The sequence below is a fragment of the Alternaria novae-zelandiae genome (assembly GCF_023758075.1).
Source record: "Alternaria novae-zelandiae strain BMP 2774 chromosome Unknown scaffold_5, whole genome shotgun sequence".
Classification (NCBI taxonomy): domain Eukaryota; kingdom Fungi; phylum Ascomycota; class Dothideomycetes; order Pleosporales; family Pleosporaceae; genus Alternaria; species Alternaria novae-zelandiae.
This window is the reverse complement of record NW_026056965.1, coordinates 914,568-936,339: the sequence shown is the minus strand read 5'-3', so window position 1 is coordinate 936,339 and position 21,772 is coordinate 914,568. Positions and strand designations below refer to the sequence as shown.

Sequence of the window (21,772 nt, the reverse complement as noted above, 5' to 3'; positions counted from 1 at the left end):
TGCATGAACACCACCCGGGTTACTGCCGACACAGTGTGGCCGCCTGTTGGGTAGTCGCTCCATAGCGTCAGTCTAGAGAACTCGTAGTGCCTTTCCACTGGAGAAGGAAAGGTCGCGCAGTTTCTGCTGAGACTTTCGGGGGCATCAATGGAGACGTGTGGATGCGGGAGGCGTTGTGGGGGTGTTCAATTCCACCGGACAAGAGCCGTGGCACGTCTCTATGCTGTACACGGTCAGCTTGACTAGACGATCGGAAGCGCGTTTTGTGTTTCATTTCCATTTGATCCCGCATCGCCCTCTTGAGCTATTGTGCGTTGTAGAAGGCTTCGGTGCTCATGCTGATCGCTGGGCGAGACATAACGAAGACACCAGGGGGTCTCCGTCGTTCAAATAAGCATCGCAATGCGTAGTCATGTACCGATAGCTTGGTAAAAACTGGACTGAGGATATGCAACTTACTGTTAGTCGATGTTAGGACGTTGATATTGTCCAGCTGAGGTTCTGTCGGCGTACAACATATTCGCGGGTACAAGGCGCGCCCAGAGGCTATGCCATGTAGAAGGACGTTGCGTGGGTGATACATCTTAATAGACACAAATCTATAAGCACAGTAGCGCTGTTCAAGTTATATAAGAAGGAAGACCAGTGTCGAGGTCATGCCCGAGGAGCGGGTGCGGGGAAAGACGCTAGGGCGCGGTACCAGACGCACGTCAGCCTTGCACAAAATTGACGAAGTCCGTGTGGTTCATCGCCTAACCGACGTGTCTACCAAATGATTTCATTGTGCTACATACTTGAGGGACCGTGAACTGGTCCGGTGTTTCATCTGCGCTCAACCCTGCCACTTGGTACGCCTCTGGCGGAACATTGACACCATACCGATGGGCAGCAGCCCGAAGTCAACTACATTGAGGCCACCGAACTTACCAATCATGTCCGGGCCGTACATTTGTGCGATCCACTTCCAGTAGGCATCCATAGTATACCAGTCTGCGGTGATGCCACGTAAGTTGCTCTGGCCCTCGAGTTGCTCCAGCGCTTGCAGGACCTGTTCGCTATCGTCGATGGACTTTTCTTTCGGGCGCTCGAGTAGCTCCTTGTAAACCTCCGTCAAATTTGCTTTACCAATGGCAGAAAACGTCTCGGGGTACTTGGTGAACTCCTCAAAGGGTAGGAATGTGTTGGGGTCTTCAGGCTGCCAGTTCGCGTCCTGGAAACTGCGGCGCACGTTATGCCGGGTGCCCTTATCAAAGGCGCGCTTGATGGTGACGTAATCATCGTGCAACTTCTCTTCGTACTCATCCAACAGATCGTACGGGTTCTCTTTGACAGAGTCTCGGATCTGCAAGGGTTCAACAAACGGGGACTTCAAGTCAAGACCCCCAAGCTCGACTGGGAAAAAGAGGAAACCGTCTGGCACATCCGCAACAGAGAAGCGCTCTTTTATCATCGTCTTTAGATGTTGTACGATGCTACCATCGGGAAAAATACTGTCCTGGATATGGCGATGGGTGGCGAGCATCATGTCGACATGTTCGCGGCCGAAGCAGTTGGAAGCGGTCCCGAAATTGGAACTGAAGAACGTAGCCGCATACGAGTTCTGTTCTTGATGATTAGAGACTGCGATATGAGACCAATGAGTTTGCAGTACTTACCCAGACCTGAATGTAGTCGATAACGCTCTTCAGCTTTCCTTGCAGTTGCGTGCGGAGCTCTTCAACATGACCATCGACCATCTTCTGGTCGATCTTGAACTGGCCACTCTTTGGATCGAGCTGCAAGAATCCCCATCGAATCTCACCTTCCGGGAGTCGATCGTCAATCTCAGCATCGGAGTCGCGTGAGATGCGAACACTACCTGTCTTCTTGTGGTCAAGCTAGAGCTGTCGTCAGATGAATCAACGTGAGTAGAGCTCATGAGGAGACTGACCTTGGTTCCCGTAACTTCTGTGAATTTGACGATACTTGCCCAGGCTTTGGCACACGTGTTGTAGTCCCTGTGCCAGAACCAGACATTGTCACCGAGACGGTATAGATCTGGCCCGCCGGCGGCTCGGTTCGCCGCGTAATCCAAGCAAAATAGCACTGCCTCCCCCAAAGTATCGCTCAGAACGTGTGAGCCTGGCATGCCTCGACGGCGTAAACGCGGCTCAGCGGATGGGTCATCATTGAACTTCAGAGGTGCCTGAAGGTATCGCTCGAAGAACTTCTTCCACCTATCCGAGACGCCAAGAAAGTCTAGAACCGTATAAATGGTCTGATGTGGTAGTAGTGGATTCCACGAGTCAAAAGTCGTTGAGAAGCAGGTCAGTCCTCCGTGCAGTCTTGTGTTCAGAACGATTTCAGTGGACAAGAGATGAAGCAGGCCTTGCTTTGTTTCCATAGGCTTCTTCGACTGACTTTTGTGCACCTCATCTTCCCAGTCGCACGCGTCGCGATCTCTGTCACCCCCTATATCTTCGTCTACCTCCGCTTGGGCGTTCCCTCCAAACAAGCCGGCACCATTACGCTGATTAGGCGCAGCGGCTCTAGCCAAGCTAGAGTTAGTAGCCTTTCTTGCTGTCTGCTTCGTCCTCCCTCCCTGAGTGCGGGCTAGCTGGGATAGTTGGCTTACACTTCCTCCGCTCGGTTGTTGAATTGTGTTGAAATGGTATTGCATTTGGTTGTCAGCCATTTCCCGTTGCACGTTGGGTTTGCGCTTCTTGGCGACGTAGTCCCCATACTCGGCTTCCTCTTCACCATCTTGTGCCTCGATTTGCTGTGTATCATAGTCCAGTAGCTGGTGGGCGAAATATCGGTTGTGGTGTGTGCTCATCCGCTTCTTCTCGACACTGGACTTAGTGTCCGTGCCTTTGTCGCCCAGGAAGTACGATCGGCGTAGACGGTCAACTTTCGGGACCTCTGTGGAGTTTCTCGGCCAAGCTTGGTGCTTGTGCATGGCCAAGAATGCGGACTTGAAGAAGACAGACCTAGAAGTTATTTGGTCAGCATTCCTTTGTGCATGTCTTGCGGTAGTAGTCGACTTACCATGTCACACCGACGTAATGGAGGAAGATCGCCTGAAGAAGGTCCGGATCGAAGTGGATAGAGAAGTCGCCGTTGATCTTCCTTCGCTGCTCTAGTAGAACATGCGGTCCCCAAGACCAGCGATCGAGAGATGCCATGCGTACGTTGAGAATGTCGCACAATTCGGCGAGTATCACATCTGCGGGGTTGTTAGCTACCAGATATTTCTACGAAGGATATGTACTTGCCGTTACCGAGGAAGTCCCTAAGGGCTTCTCGCTTCTCATTCGAAAGAAGATCGGAATTCAAAAGGCCTTCGATGGTGGAACGAAGGCTAGTGGGGTTGAACGGTGTCGAATAGTTCAGATTAGCCTCGAAGTTCTCGACTGTCTTGCGCAGCTCGCGAATAGCAGCGGAGCTGTCTTTCTTGTTCGCCTGGAACAACTCATCAAGATACGATCTTAGTGCTTGCTCGTCTACTTCGGCCGCTTGGAAGACGTCTTTCTCCCATGCGGCGCGGGACGCCAGCTTTTTAGCACCAGGCACTTCTTCGAAGCTCTCACCCATTTCGACATCGCCATCGTCCGTTGCAGACTTTTCAGAAGAAAGCCATTCACTGACGAGCTTGCCGTAGAGGTCGGCGTACTGGTACTTGGTCGACTGAATGGAAAGATACCGTAGAAGGGTCTGTTCCCAATCTGAGAGGACCTTGTTCGACACAGAGGGATCGAAGCGGGCCTGTTCGACGAAGCGATCGAGGTTCTTGAGATCAGTCTCGAGACGAAGGTTCCTGGATGTTCCGCTGATAACTCGACCGACTCGCCCATACTTGGTTTTCTTCTCCGTCTGGAAACCCAAACAAGTTTTCGAGCCATCGAGAAGAAGACATACGCGCTTCAGTGGGTCTGCTTCGGCTTTCGCGGCGGTGGTGAGTGCAGCATACTCTTCTTCAAATACTCCGCGCTGCTTCGCAAGCTCTTCGAGCTTGGTGGTCGTGATGGTCTTGAGCGTCGCCCCGAAAACACTACCGGACGATGTCGCCATGGCCGAGTCTCAGGAGACTGTGTCAGATGGATAAACTGGATGAGTGGTGGTACGTTTAAAAGAATGGTTGAAGAAAGGGCGTGTGACAATAGGTTTTGGTGGTGGTCGCTAAGATTGGTAAAAGAAAACCGATGAGAACGTGATTCTGCTCGCTCGATAAGAGGGGGACTTGTTCGACTATATAGTGATAGAATTGCACTGCCGCATACTGAGTGCAATTCTTACCTAGCCAATAGTAGGCAGTAAGGCAGGCAACAGGCAGCAAGCGCTTGGCAGGACCGTGCCCCAACTGAGTCCGTAATGCGGGGAACGCCTCGAACTATGCATCCTGCCAAGCTTTGAAGTGACACTGATGTCACTTTACACTGAAAGCTCAATGTCGGATCTGCTGAAGAGGATTTCGTAGAAAGAGAAGATGGATGGAGTCCATGGGATTAGCTCGGAAGGGACAATCATGTTTACCTGCCTATCGATAAGCGCACAGACCATACATTGCTATCACAGCATTCTCGACAGTCCACCGTGCCACTCAACCCCTCATCCAACATACTTACCCCAACTTATTAGGCGGCCGCCTTCTCGTATATTGCCCTTTGAAACAATTCATGCAGCTTCAATATGCGTGGGTTCATCGGCGGGATGACCTGGCAGAACGCCACACCGCAGACCCCGGCTTCGAAGTCGAGATACCAGGTCAGACTAGGAACGCCGCCCCAGAAGAGTGTCCCAGGATTCATGCGTCCTTCCTGGCCTTGCTCGGCTATCATTCCAGCGAACGACCATTGCTTCTCGATATCCGCAGGCAGACCCATACTCAGAAGCTGCGTGTGAAGAGGTGAAGACATGAGGTAGTCGTTCAGCTCCTTCTTGCATCTCTCATCGAGCTGCGGTTTGAAAAGCTCGTCCCAAGAGTGGTCGTTCAAAAGCCTTGAGTCGCGCTTCAACACGGATTGAAGAAAGGTAAAGTAAGCGTCTGCGCTCGCGAAAGCACCTACACCTCCTAGGCAGTCTGTGGCATCGACGAAGACGTCGAACCCTCCAACATCCGTTGCCGGCCCTTCACCCTGCTCATTCAACGTGCTGATGCTCGCCATGCGATCTTTCATATCGGATCTCTCCTTTGGGAAAAAGCTGATGTCGTCTATGCCGAGAAGATCCCAGATCTTCTCCTTCATGACGGCATCGAGTCTTTTCCCCGACACTTTCTCGATGACCTTGCCTGCCCAGTCCGATCCCGGGCCGTATTTGAAGCTGGTGCCTGGTTCGTAAAGGAGCGGCAGGGTATGTTTGTCCTCCACTGTCGGTCCACAAGACGGGGTCTCTCCGCGGCTTGCACGCCACTTCCCCAGATCAGGATTGAGCCAATCGTACTCGTGGCCATTTGTGTGACTCAGAAGCATCCTGTTCCGGTCAGTTTCCCATCAGCTAGTGCATTAGTACAACGCTTGCCTCAGGGTGATCGGCGTGGTGTTAGGCACAGTGACCGCCTCATTCGTCTTTTCGTCGAAGCTCGTCATAATGCCGTACTTTCCAATACTAGGCAAGTATCTGGCCACGTCTTCATCAAGCGTGATTAGTCCTTCCTCGACGCACTTCGAGGCTGCCACTGCAGTCATGAGTTTTGTCATCGATGCGATCCCGCATATCGTATCGAGTTGGAAAGGACGTGTCGAGCCTTCCGCAAGTGACTGAACACCTTTCGCTCCAGAGTACAGGATGTTGCCTGCTTCGTTGTTAGATGGCTGTTGCCTTGTGCCAAGGATGATTATGGACCGTTTCTGTTGCCTGCAAGAAGAGCGTATCCAGGAAGAATCTTGTCTGCAATCGCCTTTTCGTACGCCTTTTCGAAGTCTGTCATGATGGCGATGGTATCACCTTCCGACTACCAGCTATCAACATGAGCAATGACTTCGAAGTCATCTTTATATCTACGACATAGGTCGCGGATAATCAAGGCGTTGGCAAGGCGTATTGCAAACCGTAGGATTGCTGACTGCATAGTCAGAACCATCGCTACTCGGCCGACCATTGACGTGTCGGTCAACAAAAAGACACCTATACTTCCACCTCTGTTAGGAGTTCGTTGCGAACCAAAATTCAAACCAGTGCAGCGCATATACGATACATACTTCGATGTGAGTACATGCACCGACGCTGACGCGCGACACGGTGGGCCTGATGAGCGGGTACTGTACACCACCTGCACCCTCCTCAGATATCTCTACTTCGGCTTGAGCGATGCACCACGCAGCCTCTACGAATCGCTCGATGCATTGTCGCAGCGCCCCTTTGTCCGAACAGCTATTCCCAGAAAACGCAAAATAGGCGATTGCTACGACAATTGCCGATCACAGTGGCGCGAGCACGACGGTGCATCGCGGCTGTCGTGAGGAAAAGGGATTGAAGAGGTGCCCTGCAGTTTACATTAGTATCGAAAATGAGTACCAGCAAAATCTGAGTGCAATGAAGAGTCCTAGGTTGTTACTTCTACTATCCTGTGGAGGTTCAATTTATCTTTTGATCGTGATGCGTCGCAAGCTCGTTGCGCACGCTCATGACCCCCAGTGCCGCTCTTCCGTAACACCCGTGGCCCAAGCCCGTTCCAAGTCCCACAGGCGCTCGCTCCTCAATTTCCCCGAAAGTCAACCGAGTCATCGTTCGTCTAGGCGCTGAGCGTTGAAGCCACGCGACAAACACGTTCGGCATTGCCGTAGTCTAATACGGCACATGGCAACGTTTGTTTTTCTGGAGCCTGGAGTTGTGTTTGGATGGGGGAGAGTTGATCGGCTGGCCTGCCGAGTCAGAACTGAGGAGGATCGCCTCATTCGTGTGGACCCGTTTTTTCGCTTTTGCGATTCCGCGATGCTCCGCGGTACGATCATGCGGCTCCATAGGCCCCAGTCTGGGCATGCTGCTTGTGTGGTCTTGGACGCGCGTGTGCAGGCGTCGCCGTACATTGGAGGGTAGGCACGAAGACCTGCTTGACTCTTCATCTGATGGAGTATGTTGTTGGATTTGTCTATTGGTTCTGATTGTATTATTTCGTAGTTCTCTAATGTGATGTGGCTTTCGTGCCTGTGTTCAGCTTGCGCTTTTGCGGGTGGTGTACCCCTAATCTTTCAAGGCGCTTGATCGTTGCTCGACGCTTCTGGTAACCTGTATGCCTCCGCCTTTCACAGGCAGGATGTATTCCTCACTCCCGGTACTCCCTTGCCCATGGACCATATTGACCATCTGGCCATCTTCCAGGGCAACCCACTCCTCGTCTCTTCCACTCAGACGACTCTTTATGACCGGTCGTTTCGCATAGCCTGCTGCAGGCGTGTGGGGATGTGAGCTACCGCTGCTTCCGAGTTTGAGTACGCGCTGGAGGAGGGGACGAAGTGTGGCGACGCATCCTACGATCATGCCGACACCATTCTCGGCGTAACCCCAGAGGATCACCTTAGATACACCATCTGCAGGATTGATCAGTACGTTTGCCCGGTGGGAGCAGAAGGATATGGGGACTTACGAAGGTAGTCGGTCGCATTGGTCAGATTAACAGTGTAGACAAGACGAATGCATGCTGAAAGACTTGCTCTGTGGGGCATTAGATGGTGATCTGGTTCCCAAGAGATAGGCGAAACTTACAATGCACCGAGACCGAGAATCACGCCGACCGAAAGCTTAGCATTACGGTTCAACTGTACGTTCCAGAGCAGTGGTATGGGTAGGAGTGCGCAAAACCAGTCCGTCGCAATGTTGACTGCAGTCGTCGCGTAGTATATGTCGGCCAGTGTTTGCGCTGGGTTGCACTTTCCACCAGGAGTCGAGGTATCCCAAGCGTACGACACTGGTGCGCACTGGAAAATGATGTACAGCATCGCAATCAAGTTCATGACGATGAACATGGCTGAAACAGTGTACAAGCTGTAGATATAGGCCTTTCTCCGGGATGCGATGCGGATGAGCATGAACGAGATGCTCATCTTGATAGGAATGATCGCTGCACAGTAGAAGACCTCGAAGAAGAAGAAGAACTACATGGTTTAGCATGGAGGAATTACAGAGTTTGAGATAGGTGTAAACGTACCTCCATCCCTTTAACTTTCTCTTCTGCGTTGAGGTTGTCGTCGTGGACCCCGACTCCGCTGAAGGCGCCCCCAATGCATGCTATTGTCAAGCCAGTAAAGGGAACCTGCGTCGTTCCTGTCAGTTGAGTTGTCTTGTGTGGAATCCTCGAGGTTGGCTCACAGTTGCAGCTGTCATGCTCCAGTCATCCAAGCCCCAAGCATTGTTGTGTAGTCTCGTATAGACTCGCAATCCGAAAAGAATATAAGCAATAACTGCCAGTGCGATGACTGAAGCAGCAAGCTCAGGAGCGTTGTCGCCGTAGTAAGTCATGTTAATACCCTTACGCTGATAGCCACGGCTTCCCAGAGCGCGAAGTGGGGAGCGAAGGGATGAAGTATGCAGAAAAGATGCAAAAGAAGGACTAAGGAGGGAACATGTGGAAACACATCAGGATGCGATGCAAAGATGCATATGCTTCAGGACATTGCGAATAGTTGTGAAGCAGACTTAAGCGGAGGCAACAAGCCGACCTGGTTTCAAGAAGGGAAAGAATTGGACGCATATCAACCTGTTATCGTTGATCTTCCGGGTTTCTCGAGTATCCACATCAGTCCAACAAATAATTTGACAGCTGTGTCGAGCACAAGCCGCCAGAAAGACCCGCACGAGACAGATTTTTGTCGCATTCTGGCATAGCTTCTGGGGCGTAATCTAGGATGCTGCTAGGCAAGTACGGCGACCCTCACCCGACGTTCGTTCCCGTGTCGAGGTTAGATATGGCGTGGGTCGCCTGACGATGTGGAACCGGTGAATGTGGCACGGCTGGACCATATTGCTGGGTGCTGTTACGTGCCTGGCTCCTGAACGGCTGCTATAGATGGACCCTGGAGGATTCGAAAACTTCGCGACTGACACTCGCGTACTCTCTGTTCATGGAATGGCCCTGTTGAAATGTAGGGGTATTGATATTCTGATACACCGCGCAGCACAGGATGGATCCATTGGTGATCGTGCGATGTTTCTTGTCATGATACTGGGAGGTACCGCGATGTCGGGAGTGCATCATCTGGAAAGATCGGCTCTCTCTCTTCTTCTTAGCTTCTGCACAGTTCTCCGTGCCCGGGCAGCGTGCCGTGAGGCTGCTAGCCGCGACGGCTGATGGACTCGTTGTCGGTAGGGGGTTCGGGTAGCGCGTCGCTGGCGAACCTGCGTTAGTCGCGCCTCGCTTGCGAAATGCTCCGCAAAAGGCCCGACTCGTAGACCTTGTACCTTGAATTATCAACTCTCAACCGCTGCACGAATCCTTCGAGACGGCTGGTGATGAAGATGGGCGGATGGAAGGAGCCCATAAGGATAGGAGAGAACATGGGGAAGAGACGCGCATGGAACCATCACTTCAATCCCCGTGGACGGCTCGGCGCACTCATGCCTATCTGAGGTGAGGCGCGTGATCCCAGTTTCTCAACGAACGCGTTGGCGGGTGATGGATACACCAGAGTAAGAGTGCCGACGTCGTAATAACAGTGGCGTCTGTATCCTATGGCATTGGCCATAGTGCCTGGGTGGAGTGTGAAAAGTCGGTGTTTCGACGTGCGACTTCTCCTTACGTACCCAATTGACGCGACTTGTCATGACGTAAATGGGTGACGCTAGCCGGATGCAGGTTTGCCCAGATCCCAGATCCTGCACTGCTAAGAGCGGGAGGCTGCCGAGTCGTTCGCTCAGACATACCCGTCTCTGGACACGACTGGACCTAATCTTGGGCTTGGATAAGGGCTCCTAGTTCGTGGGAATGGGGGCCAAAGATGTCAAAGCGATTGATATCTAGGTGCTATACACATCCCAGCAGTTCATGAATACTAGACCCAAATATACAAGGAGCGCCCAGAACGTCTCACATTTGCCTGGAGAGCCACTAAGCATTTGTGATCACAGATTATCCTTCAGACCAGTCCTTGGCGCCATCTCACGAACTTGCAAGCGAACAAATACCCAAGGGAAACGCGGGCTATGTCTTCGACTTCACGCTGCTTACTTGTTTCCACCACTAACACTACATCTCGTATAACCCTTATCACGTACGCAAACCGTTGTTGGTCGCACGTGCTCCTCGTCGACACCTTACATATGGTCGTGCGCTTTCATATTCGGCAGTGCTATCGCGGAGTTCGGCAAACATTGAGTGGTTTTCTTTGGTACAGAGCCGATAACACCTTCGCGCAGCTACACGTCCTCAGGAGTCTTGATCTTTCTTTATCGCCATAAAAGCACCCAGTCCATTCCGGGCCCGATCACATTGCCGCCCACGCGTTGTGTCTCTCGACAACAAATCTTTAGCACTCCTCGACGCACAACGTGGTATCAGATCCTCGAGCACTCTCGACTGCTGAGTGTATGACAGAAGAATCGCCATAGGGATATGCAGAGTACACAAAATTCCCTCACTCGCGTCTACGGTCTGAGACTCTACGCGGAACCAATCCGAGACCATTTTTTCCGCATGGTAGAACCAGCATAACTTTCCATGGCCGCTGATTCCGATGTCCGGCTGCCAACTCCTACTGTTATAGTCATAGTGCATACGTTCCTGTGATGACGCAATCGGTCGCTGCCACCCTTGCAGACTGTCTTTACTGTCTTCGCAAGGGCATTCATGGAATGGCCATATTTTTCTCCCTGTCACATCGCAGCGCGTATTCATCTGAGCAAAACGACAGATTTGCTGTCTGTTCCCTTCACCTCCGAGGTCTACTACCTCAAGACCTAAATTAGGGGGTTGCGTGTGACAGATGTCACGCATCTGGAAGAAAAGCATTGTACCTGGTCGAATTTGCAGCGGGCAGTCGTTGTTACTTCTCCCACTTCTCCAGGGTGTAATCGTCTGAGGTGCAATTCTGTGCTGGACGATAGACTTCGAAAATAACGGCAGTGTGAGCTTGACAAAGTATGCCTCCATTGATGCCCTGGCGCCCATCTCTTCTATGTTGCCTAGTACACCGGAAAGCAGCCTGATACCACATAGACACGCTAGTCCTGTGCATCCTTTGAACAACGTCAGGATGAAACCCAGGTCTGAGCTGCCATAGTCAACCCGAACAGCTGCTCCCTCTGCAGCAAGTCCCAGAAGAGCGTAAACCTGGTCACGGGGGTTGTGGCATTCTTGGTGCGGCAATCTTTCGAGCAAGTATGGGAGGGGCTTTCCCAGAATGGTATGATGGTGCCGTGCAATATTCATTTGAACAAGAAATCTCTCATCAAATTCTACAGCCGCAAACCATGGAATCCGGGGGATACCTTGAAGATCGTTTACTTCCACCACATCGGCCAGCATACTGAGTACTCTACTGTTTGCGATTTCTTGTGTGATCCAGGCCCGAGTCCAATAAGCATGATTCGCAAGTTCGACCCAGCCAGCCTCTACCCTCTTCAGTTGATCCTCAGCGCGCATGTACCAGGATAGTTTACTCTCATGTTGCGGGCGTTCGTTCCAAGTGCGGAAGAAGTCAGCAATTTTGGAACTGTTGCCCAGCCAGATCATGACGTGCGCTGCTGCTGCGTATATGGCCCCCATCTGAGCGACCTGGTGATTTCGCTCGGCAATGCTGTTTTGATCGATGCAAACAGCGTCTATCCAGAACGGCCTCAAAGGATATTTCTTTCGGACAACGTGCAGAAAGTTGTGCAGATTTTGTCGGACAAATAACAGCTGGGCGTCCACAAGGATTGGACATGCTGTGTCTTCGTGTCCCCAGGTGTAGGATAAGCAGGTATAATCGTCGGCGATAGTCCCTTGCTCAATAATGCATTGTATGAAGCCTTCTCGGGAGAGATCCGGTAGCACCTTAAGGACCCGGATGGATGGTCGTGTATGATCGAGAGAGGCGTGCTTGAACGACGGGATGCAATCGTAAATTTCCGACATGGCCAGAGACATGGCGGCTGGTAGTCATATAGCTCCTGAACAAACGTAGGTGCGGCCCAAGTTTCGGTAGCGCTTGGCCGTTCGTGTGAATAAGCGTACCTATGACTCGACTCGTCAATTCGTCGATGCGGCCACCTTGACAGCTTTATGATAGAAGTAGCGTTGGGTCTCGTGTCATGTTTAAAAGAGAATGTCAAGGTAGGCAGCAATGACGGCGAGAAAATGTAGGTGGTTGCACGAGGCTGTGCATGCGACCATACCTATTCGCTCTTGGATGGGTCGGCATACACGATCTCGCTAGACGCATGTGGTTATCAACATCAACTGAAGCTCGGTTCTCGAATGCTGACTCGACATCTGTCTGCTACGCGGTCTTGCAATATTCTATCACTCTCAACAGCTCTTGATGCCAGGTGGAAGATTGTTGTCACTACACGGTACATTAGCTCCACCAGCTGGCAACGGGACCGGTCAGCAGTAGCTATAGATCAACGCGATTATGCACACATTCTGAGTGAGGGAAAAGCAATGTGTCGAACATCTCGCGCACATATCAAGCTAGGATTAGCATAAGAAAGTACGACGCGTACTTGGCGTGAGTGAACTGATGGGGTAGCAGTCGAAGAAGCCCGTGTCAATGCGATACAACGGGAACATGCCTACCGACATCAGCGCTCTCAATTCTTGACGCGCAAGACGTGGTGGACGGTGTGATGAAGGTTTCAGAGAGTTGTGCAAGGAGTGATGGAGGAAGTTCTGGGGGAAAACAAGCCTCGCACAGTCAGATCAGGTCGCACATGTCAAGGCGTCGGTGCCCAATCGGGCGGGCGTCATGCGCACCTGCCTTCAACAAAGATAAGAATTCGGGATGTGGTCGAGAGGATGCGAGAAGTCAAAGTGGCATGACTGAAGCAGGGCAATAAGCCTGATTCCATGGAACCCTTGTGAGACGGTGTTGAGAGTTCACCCCGCCATGCTGCCTGCCTGTTAGTCTTTTCCCCACCAACAGCCACGGCCGCCCAGACAGTCGCCGTCATCACCTCTGCTGTCTCGTACTCGCGCCCGACGACGCCAAACAGCACCCGCGGCTTTTGATAGACAGCGGCACTTAACCCTTTCCCGACGCCACTCGACGAAGAGGGGGAAAGTGGGGCTCCGCTAAGCCACCCTATGCGTGAGCTAAATCGCTGTTCGCCCAACGACATCACCACAGCACGACGACTCCGCCATTGTCGCCCGCCAACCTCACCTACGCGACCTCCCTGCCGCCGCCGCCGACGACGCGTTGGACTGGCTGTTGCTTGCGCGCAGAAGCTGCTTACGTCACGGCTGCCTGCCCGAGCGCCGACGCATCCCTCGCAGCCCACCACCGCTGGGCACCGTGTCACGCCGTCGCCTCTGTCGGTGAAGAAATCTCCTGCCGCCCTCCGCGCCCACCTGCCGTAGACGACCGCCGCCATGGCGAACGTCGACGAGACCGTTGCCAATGTGCAACGCAAAATCGACCGTGAAAGGGCCCTCATCAACGCCGCCAATGCCATGCGCCAGTCGACCAACAACCCGGCCGTGCTTTCCCGCCTCGATGGACAGATCAAAGATGGCCGCCGGAACATTGACTACTTTGAGTCGAAGCTGCGGGACCTGGACGTGCAGAGAACCTCTACAGGCATGGAGAACATGAGTTTGCAGCCAGGCCGCGGCCCCAACAACCCGCTGACTCCTCCCCCGAAAGACGGCTGGAACGGGTATGTGCAAGAACAGGGAGCCTATGGCGGTCCTGAAAGCCAGTACAGCCAGCTTAGCGGAGGGCAAGCTCTGCAGCCTCCTCGCGCGCCATATGCCCCGCCAGCTCCCGGCGCGCCCAACAAGCGACCGAACTTCAGCAAACTGGGTATATACACCTGCTGCATACATCGGTAATCTACTTGGCTAACACGCGCAGACCTCATCAAATATGATACCCCGCATCTCGGTCCCCGCATCCAGCTCATGCTGTCCCAGCTCGAATTCAAGCTCAGTGTCGAAAAGCAGTACAAGGATGGAATCGAGAAGATGGTGCGGTTATACCAAATGGAAGGCGACCGCAAGAGCAAGGCAGACGCAGAAGCCAAGCGCATCGAGAGTAACCAGAAGATCCAGCTGTTGAAGCACTCGTTGAAGCGCTATGAGGATCTCCACGTCGACATTGAGGGCGACGCCGATGGCGACGGTAAGTCCCAGCGATACTGCGTGCTGCCACATGCTGATTATGTCCAGATGACAGTTTGAACATTCCGAGTCAAAGAAAACCTTTGAGCGGCCACCTCTCCCTCCGCGTACATGCCGTCGCCGATGTCGATCACGCAGCTACTGGGCGCTTTAGTCGAGGCCCGGAAACATTTGTCAACATTAAAGTCGAAGACTCAATCAAGGGTCGCACAAAGCCCACCCGAAATGACCGCTGGGTCGACGAAGTCCACGACTTTGCCATCGACAAGGCGAACGAGATCGAAATTACCGTATACGACAAGACGGGCGACCATCTCCTGCCCATCGGCATGTTATGGGTCCGCATATCAGACATCGCCGAAGAAATGCGAAGGAAGAAGATTGAGACGGAGCTCGCGAACTCAGGCTGGGTGGCTGCTGACAAGATGGGAGGAGCTGCAGCCGGCATTCAGCCCGACATGCAGTTCCAGCCTCCGCCAGGGCAGAACTTTGCAGGCGCCGGTGCTGGAGGCCCTGGCCCTGCTGGCGCGAGACCGGGTGGTCCTCAACCCCAAACAGGACCCGTTATGATTGATGACTGGTTCTCACTGGAGCCGGTAGGTCGCATCCACCTCACCATGTCTTTCGCCAAAAACACCGGCAACAAGCAACCCTTCGATCTTGGTCTTGGTCGCAAAGGTGCCGTTCGCCAGCGTAAAGAAGACGTCGTCGAGCAGTACGGACACAAGTTCGTTCAGCAGCAGTTCTACAACGTTATGCGTTGTGCGCTCTGTGGTGAGTTCCTCAAGTATGCCGCCGGTATGCAATGCTCGGACTGCAACTACACGTGTCACAAGAAGTGCTACCCCAAGGTTGTTACCAAGTGCATCACTCAGTCCAACGCCGAAACCGACCCAGACGAGGCCAAGCTCAACCACCGCATTCCTCATCGCTTCGAAAACTTTTCCAATATGGGTGCCAACTGGTGCTGTCACTGCGGTTACGTCCTGCCACTTGGTCGGAAACAAACCAAGAAGTGCAATGGTGAGTGGACCTACTATTCCGATTTGCAAACCCCACTAACGGTGATTCAGAATGTGGTCTCACCTGTCACGCTCACTGCGTTCACTTCGTACCTGACTTCTGCGGTATGTCCATGGAAGTGGCTAATCAGATTTTGATGGAAATCAAGAGGACGAGAAGAGGACAGTCATCGTCGGGCCCAGGCATGAGCGGACGGACCCTGCGACCAGATAAGCCAGCAAAACCTCTGCCACCAGCGCAACCTCAATCTCCAGGTCAACCCGGTCAAGACCAAGCCCAATCCGACAGGTACTCTTACGGGAAAGAGCAGATGAGCCCTCCGCCTGGCCCTCCACGACAACAATCCTATGCCACATCGGCGGCGTCAATTGATGCGGCAAGAGCCTCCTTCTCTGGATCCAGCTCTGGCGCGGCTCCCACATCGCCTACTGCAGGCTCAAGACCTTCGTCGGGCCCACGCACTCAATCCTCGGTCGCTGCGGCTGCAGCTGCGATGAACAAAACCACAGCTCAACCTGCCTATGGCCGCAGTAACACGGACTATGCGCCACCGGGCGGAAGGACGTCAGGTAGTGGATACCCAGCAGATCAACGCATACCACAACAGCAAGCTCCTCAATCGGCCACCTACGACCCATCGGCATATGCCAACATCCCGAGCTACCCACCGAGTCATCAACAACCCGCAGCGATGCCCAACTACCCACAAAAGTCTTCATACGCTCTACCACAGCCATCGCCACAAGCGCAACCCCAGCACCAGCAACAAGCGCCTCCTTCGCAACCAAAGATGCAAGAACCATCCGCGCCCGCGAAACAACCCCCGTCGGCGGTAATAGAAGCACCAGGCAAGAAGGTCACACCGGCAGCGAACACACAGGGAACTGGAAAGAGAATAGGCCTGGACCACTTCAACTTCCTTGCAGTCTTGGGTAAGGGTAACTTCGGAAAGGTCATGTTGGCAGAGACGAAGAGCACCAAGCAGCTCTACGCTATTAAGGTCCTGAAGAAAGAGTTTATCATCGAAAACGACGAAGTGGAAAGCACACGATCAGAGAAGAGAGTCTTCTTGATTGCGAACAAGGAGAGGCATCCATTCCTCTTGAGTTTGCACGCTTGTTTCCAAACCGAGACCCGTGTATACTTTGTCATGGAGTACATTAGTGGTGGTGACTTGATGTTGCACATTCAGAGAGGCCAGTTCGGCACCAAACGCGCACAGTACGTTCTCAAGATGCCATTAAGAAGAAAATTGCTAACTTGTTCACAGGTTCTATGCTGCCGAGGTTTGCCTTGCACTGAAGTACTTCCACGAGAACGGCGTCATCTACCGAGATCTGAAATTGGATAACATTCTGCTCACGCTAGATGGACACATCAAGATCGGTGACTACGGATTGTGCAAGGAAGAGATGTGGTACGGATCAACTACCAGCACATTCTGTGGTACCCCCGAATTCATGGCACCAGAGGTAAGTCTCGTCCATCATCATAAAGTCAAGTTACTAACACAAGTCTGTAGATCCTTCTTGACAAGAAGTACGGCCGCGCGGTCGACTGGTGGGCCTTTGGTGTGCTCATTTACCAGATGCTTCTCCAACAGTCACCCTTCCGTGGTGAAGACGAAGACGAAATCTACGACGCCATTCTTGCCGACGAACCCCTCTACCCCATCCATATGCCGCGCGACTCGGTATCTATCCTCCAGAAACTGCTCACACGTGAGCCTGAAATGCGCCTTGGATCCGGACCGACCGACGCACAAGAGATAATGTCACATGCTTTCTTCAGGAACATCAACTGGGACGACATCTACCACAAGCGAGTACAACCGCCATTCACGCCACAGATTACGAGCCCAACGGATACTAGCAACTTCGACACCGAGTTTACAAGTGTCACACCTGTGCTTACGCCTGTGCAGTCTGGTACGTTGCCCAACCTTGTATACGCATTGCTTTTGCTAACAACACATGCAGTGCTTTCACAAGCCATGCAGGAAGAATTCCGTGGCTTCTCGTACTCGGCTGATTTCGCCTAAAGCTTGCCTTGCCTTACACTTCTGATACCCTAGGCTTTCGTTTGGGAAAATGGGTTGTTCCTTTTGCTTTTGTGTGGTTAGCGTGCTCAACAACCTGCCTTGGCGACGAAGGGGCGGTGGAGGGGGAGGGGCAGTAATGCACCCGTACGTATGTTATTAGCATGAAAAGCGCAGCGTGCTAAGCGTAATAATCTCTTGAGTGGATGGACGGAGGGGAGAGGTATAATCACGCATGGATATGTTCGGCTCGAGGGGGTTGGATCGTTGTGGTGTAGTGTAGTAGTGTGTGATTGGGGAGATGTTTGTGGAGCGAGCAAGCGATAATGATTTTGCATGGGCAATCGACATTACAGGATAGACGAAACAAATGCCTTCGATTTGAGAACATAATCCATCTCTATCATCATATCCAACTTCAAGTAGATAGACAACCAAGTCCACCTACTGACCCTCAGTAAGCACCCTCGTCCAATCAAACTTCCTCCACCCCTTCCTCCATCCCTCAACCCTGCGATCCCCCTTCACCCATCTCCCCTGCCTCTTGACAACCTCAACACCCACATCCAACATCCCGCCCAACACCTCCCTCGCAAATAAATCGCCCCTCGGCCACGCCCTCTCATCCTCCACAATATGCCCCAGCCCCCCATCCAACTCAAACCAAACATGAAAATACGGCATCTCCTTCGCCAGACTCCTCCGAAACGCCTGCTTCCCAAGCCCACTCCGACTCGCCTTCTGCGTATCAATAAGCGGCTTATGCTGCGTCCAATCGCTCGCAGACTCGAGGATCGCTTCTTTGAAAAACGCAGGCGCCGTGTCACCTAGTTCATACGGAATAGGCACGGCGTTGAGCGCCGCGTGTCCTTTTCTCCCCGGAAACGCGGCGTTTTCGTAGAAGACGACGTCGCGGCCTTGGTCGTGGTACATGCGTGTGAGGCACTTCATGAAATTGCGTATTTCGTCCCATTCGTCGTCGTCGCATTCGAGCAGGTTGGTGCGGTGCTGGATGGGGACTATGACGGCGCCGCCGGTGCTGATCTCGGGTTCGGTGGGGAGGGTCAGGAAGACGCGGGTTGCGAGGCTGATGATAGGGGCGGTGGGGGGTTGGGGCGGGGATTTGTCTTCGTGGTGGCAGAGGGGGCAGGCGTCGAGGATGCGGTTCATTTTCGTGTAGTCTTGAATCGCGGCGTTGCGCAGGTTGATGGAGGATTTGGGGGCGCGCGCGGCGAGCTTGGTCGCGTTGTCGTCGATGTAGTCGAGGTCGTTGTCGAATTTGCTGTCTTTGGCTATCTTTTCGGCGAGGAGGGCGCCTTCGCCGCCGGCTTGGTTTTTGGTGCGCCGTTCTTGTCGGACCATGTCGTCGATGGTCATTTCTTCGTTTTCTTTGACCAGGCCGCGCTCTGTGCCGCGTTTGTTGGTTAGGGCGATGACTTCGCCTTGTCGGCCGCCGGCGAGCATGCGGTTGTCCATTGCGTTTAGGACGACGACGTCGCGGTCTTTGGAGGTGGAGTTGCCGGCTAGGGCGGCGTTGTATTCGGCTTCCAGTTGGGCGGCTTCGGGCGCCTTCTTCATCTTTGCCTTCATCATCTGCGCCTTTAGTCTGTTCAACTCGGTCTGGCTGAGCATAACAGTGTTTGTTGCAGGTTGGGGGTCCTGCACTGTTTCGCCTTGGGGTAGCTCTGAGGGTTCGTGCGACTCGCGAGACGGCCTGTGGATGCCTGCGCTGAGTCTGCGTTCTTCGAATAGCTCGCCGGATGGCTTTTCTTTTCCGACGTAGTCTTGCCCATACATTTTTCTGCGGTCCAGCTCGATCTCTTCCTCGCGCGCCTCGTCAAAGTCCCGTAGATCGCCATACTTCTCCATGGCTATTTCTTCCACACTTCGTCCTGACTCCTCTGCGTTTCGGTAGATGCCCTTCAGTTTCGTCATGCGCCATTGCGCACCTGAGTCACCGAATGTGTAGCTGACTTCTCTCTGCGCGGGCTCTTCAGCGACGGCTTCCTGGTCTTTGGAGTCCCCTATGTGACGGTTCAGCTCCGCGTGATGCATCTTAAGCGCGGGTTGACCCTCATCCGACGCCTTCACATAGGTAGCTTTCTCTTCCTTGTTCTTGCGCTGCACGTATTCGACGTCCATGGAAGAAGGCGCCTTCATCCAGTCGTCGCGTTGCAGGTCTGCGTTCGCTGCGTCTTCGAGCTGCTGGTCAAGGATATCGTCGTCCGGTGGCGCGTAGTCCTTTTCCTGGGGTGCATCATCTCCCGACGATTCATCTTCCTCGTAGTGTCGCGACTTGCGCTTTCGCGTCAAGCGGTCTTCCTCGTCGCTCGATGCGGTTTCCTTGTGCTTCCGTCGCGACCGGTCGTCATTCTCGTCTCTCTCACGCCTTTTCCTCCGTGCGCGCTCTTCCGAGGTTTCGCGATGGTGTCGCGATCGCTTGTGACGGTGGCGCTCGTCCCGGTCGTCGTCGTGATGGCGCGATGAGCGGTGCTTGTGGTGTCTGTCGCGACTTCTGCTTCGATCGCGCTTTTTCTTATCGTCCTTCTTCTTGGTCTGCGCGAGTTCCTTTTCAAAATCCTCCAGGCCCATGTTGGCGGTGATACTCAGTCGATTGGTGTTGATAGACTTGTCGCGAGAGGAAAGTTTGGAGACAGATTCGAAAGCTCGGGCCTGACATCACCGCGGCGGATTCCCTAGCGCGCGTCCGCCCCGCCTAAGAATTTCTAGAACAACTCCTCTACATCCCGCTGTCAACAACGCTGCTTGACCTAACTCTCCTTACAAAGTATCACGCGTTTTCCCCGATAGACCGCTGCCACTTTACCACTCGTTCTCCGAATCTCTATTCTCACCCCTCGATCGTCTACAAAACACGCGCACAACTTCTGCAATGTCCTCCGCAAAGGCTACAGAGGGCTCCGCGCCTGCCACCAGTTCGAACACACCCGTTTCGATTGTCTGCGTGGGCATGGCTGGTAGCGGCAAGACGACCTTCATGCAGCGCCTTGTCTCACATCTCTACACTCATCCCGACCCAACTCAAAGCGAACCCTCCGTCTCCAAAGCGTCTCCGACACCCCCGTACATCATCAACCTCGACCCCGCCGTCCACCATGTGCCGTTCACACCCAACATCGACATCCGAGACAGTGTCAACTACAAGGAGGTCATGAAGCAGTTCAACCTAGGACCCAACGGGGGTATCTTGACGAGCTTGAACCTATTCAGCACAAAGATTGATCAGGTCATTGGTCTTTTGGAAAAGCGAACGCAGCCGCCAGCGCCAGTGAAGGAGCCAGAGCAAAGCACAGTCGAATTCATGACAAGTGGGGGCAAGGATAAACAGGCAGTGCCGGCGCAACAACCGCAGGTCAAACACATCCTCGTGGACACGCCAGGGCAGATTGAGGTCTTCGTCTGGTCGGCAAGTGGAGAGATTCTGCTTTCGAGTTTAGCCAGCACATTCCCCACCGTCATCGCATACATCATCGATACACCGCGCACAACTAGCACGAGTACCTTCATGTCCAACATGCTCTACGCCTGCTCCATTCTCTACAAGACAAAACTGCCCATGATACTCGTCTTCAACAAGACCGACGCACAAGACGCCCAGTTTGCGAAGGATTGGATGACCGACTTCGAGGCCTTCCAAACCGCCTTACGCAACGAGGAAGAGGGTGGCAGCTTCGGTGGTGAAGGCATGGGTGGAGGAAGTGGATACATGGGCAGTCTGCTGAACAGCATGTCACTGGTACTGGAGGAATTCTACAAGCATCTCAGTGTTGTGGGCGTTAGTGCTATGACCGGAGACGGCATGGATGAGTTCTTCAAAGGCGTGCAGGAAAAGAAGGAAGAGTTTGAGCGCGACTACAAACCCGAGCTTGAGCGACGTCGGGCGGAAAGGGAGCAAGAGAAGAAAGCGACACGTGAGCGCGAGTTGGACAAGATGATGAAAGACATGAAGGTGGGCGGCGCGGGCGCAAAACCAAAGAGTAAGCCGCGAAAAGAAGAGCCCGAGACGGTCAGCGACGCAGAAAATTCCGACGAAGCCGGCATGATGGACGAAGACCTAGATTACGAGGACGAGATGGACTCAGATGATCCAGAAAACGGCCTAAAAGAGCGATACAGGCAGGCAGTCAACGACCGCGGCGTCGACCAAAGCGAGGACCACAGCTTCGCACGATATGTAAACATGGCGAAGTTCACATGAGAGACGCAGCACCCATCATGCAAAGACACCCGGCTACAGCGATGAAAATGGTTGGGCCCTGACATTGCACGATAGGCAGTCTCGCCTCCGGATTCCTGGTTCGTGTTCGGAAAGGTAGCTGCAGGCGCTCACATGTGCGGCCGCGAAGACATATGCTGTTGAGAAAGTTACGGGCGACGTGCATGGTTGACGGGCCGCAGCGAGACTGCCGTGTCAGTGTTTTGCATCAACACTAGTAACACACGCACGCGTACTG

General features: G+C 53.4%; 5 protein-coding genes across 5 annotated transcripts; 2 read left to right on the top strand and 3 right to left on the bottom strand.

Moving 5' to 3' along the window:
• Positions 1-832: 832 nt before the first annotated feature.
• On the bottom strand, positions 833-4,050 carry J4E88_003341 (uncharacterized protein; the record flags this gene model as incomplete). The annotated part of the gene is given in 6 exon segments (XM_049396994.1): positions 833-1,600; positions 1,656-1,877; positions 1,931-2,596; positions 2,615-2,969; positions 3,028-3,205; positions 3,225-4,050. 6 exon segments carry the CDS (start codon positions 4,048-4,050, stop codon positions 833-835), a joined length of 3,015 nt encoding a protein of 1,004 aa, XP_049257336.1.
• A 563-nt stretch (positions 4,051-4,613) lies between these two features.
• On the bottom strand, positions 4,614-5,908 carry J4E88_003340 (uncharacterized protein; the record flags this gene model as incomplete). The annotated part of the gene is made up of 3 exons (XM_049396993.1): positions 4,614-5,451; positions 5,491-5,773; positions 5,824-5,908. 3 exons carry the CDS (start codon positions 5,906-5,908, stop codon positions 4,614-4,616), a joined length of 1,206 nt encoding a protein of 401 aa, XP_049257335.1.
• Positions 5,909-7,161: 1,253 nt separating this feature from the next.
• On the bottom strand, positions 7,162-8,131 carry J4E88_003339 (uncharacterized protein; the record flags this gene model as incomplete). The annotated part of the gene is made up of 4 exons (XM_049396992.1): positions 7,162-7,508; positions 7,565-7,632; positions 7,684-8,072; positions 8,126-8,131. 4 exons carry the CDS (start codon positions 8,129-8,131, stop codon positions 7,162-7,164), a joined length of 810 nt encoding a protein of 269 aa, XP_049257334.1.
• A 5,355-nt stretch (positions 8,132-13,486) lies between these two features.
• Positions 13,487-17,300, top strand: PKC1 (Serine/threonine kinase; the record flags this gene model as incomplete). Its single annotated transcript, XM_049396991.1, has 7 exons — positions 13,487-13,919; positions 13,971-14,237; positions 14,285-15,259; positions 15,310-16,480; positions 16,530-16,731; positions 16,782-17,187; positions 17,239-17,300. 7 exons carry the CDS (start codon positions 13,487-13,489, stop codon positions 17,298-17,300), a joined length of 3,516 nt encoding a protein of 1,171 aa, XP_049257333.1.
• A 2,890-nt stretch (positions 17,301-20,190) lies between these two features.
• Positions 20,191-21,516, top strand: J4E88_003337 (uncharacterized protein; the record flags this gene model as incomplete). Its single annotated transcript, XM_049396990.1, has 1 exon — positions 20,191-21,516. One exon carries the CDS (start codon positions 20,191-20,193, stop codon positions 21,514-21,516), a length of 1,326 nt encoding a protein of 441 aa, XP_049257332.1.
• Between the last annotated feature and the right edge of the window lie 256 nt (positions 21,517-21,772).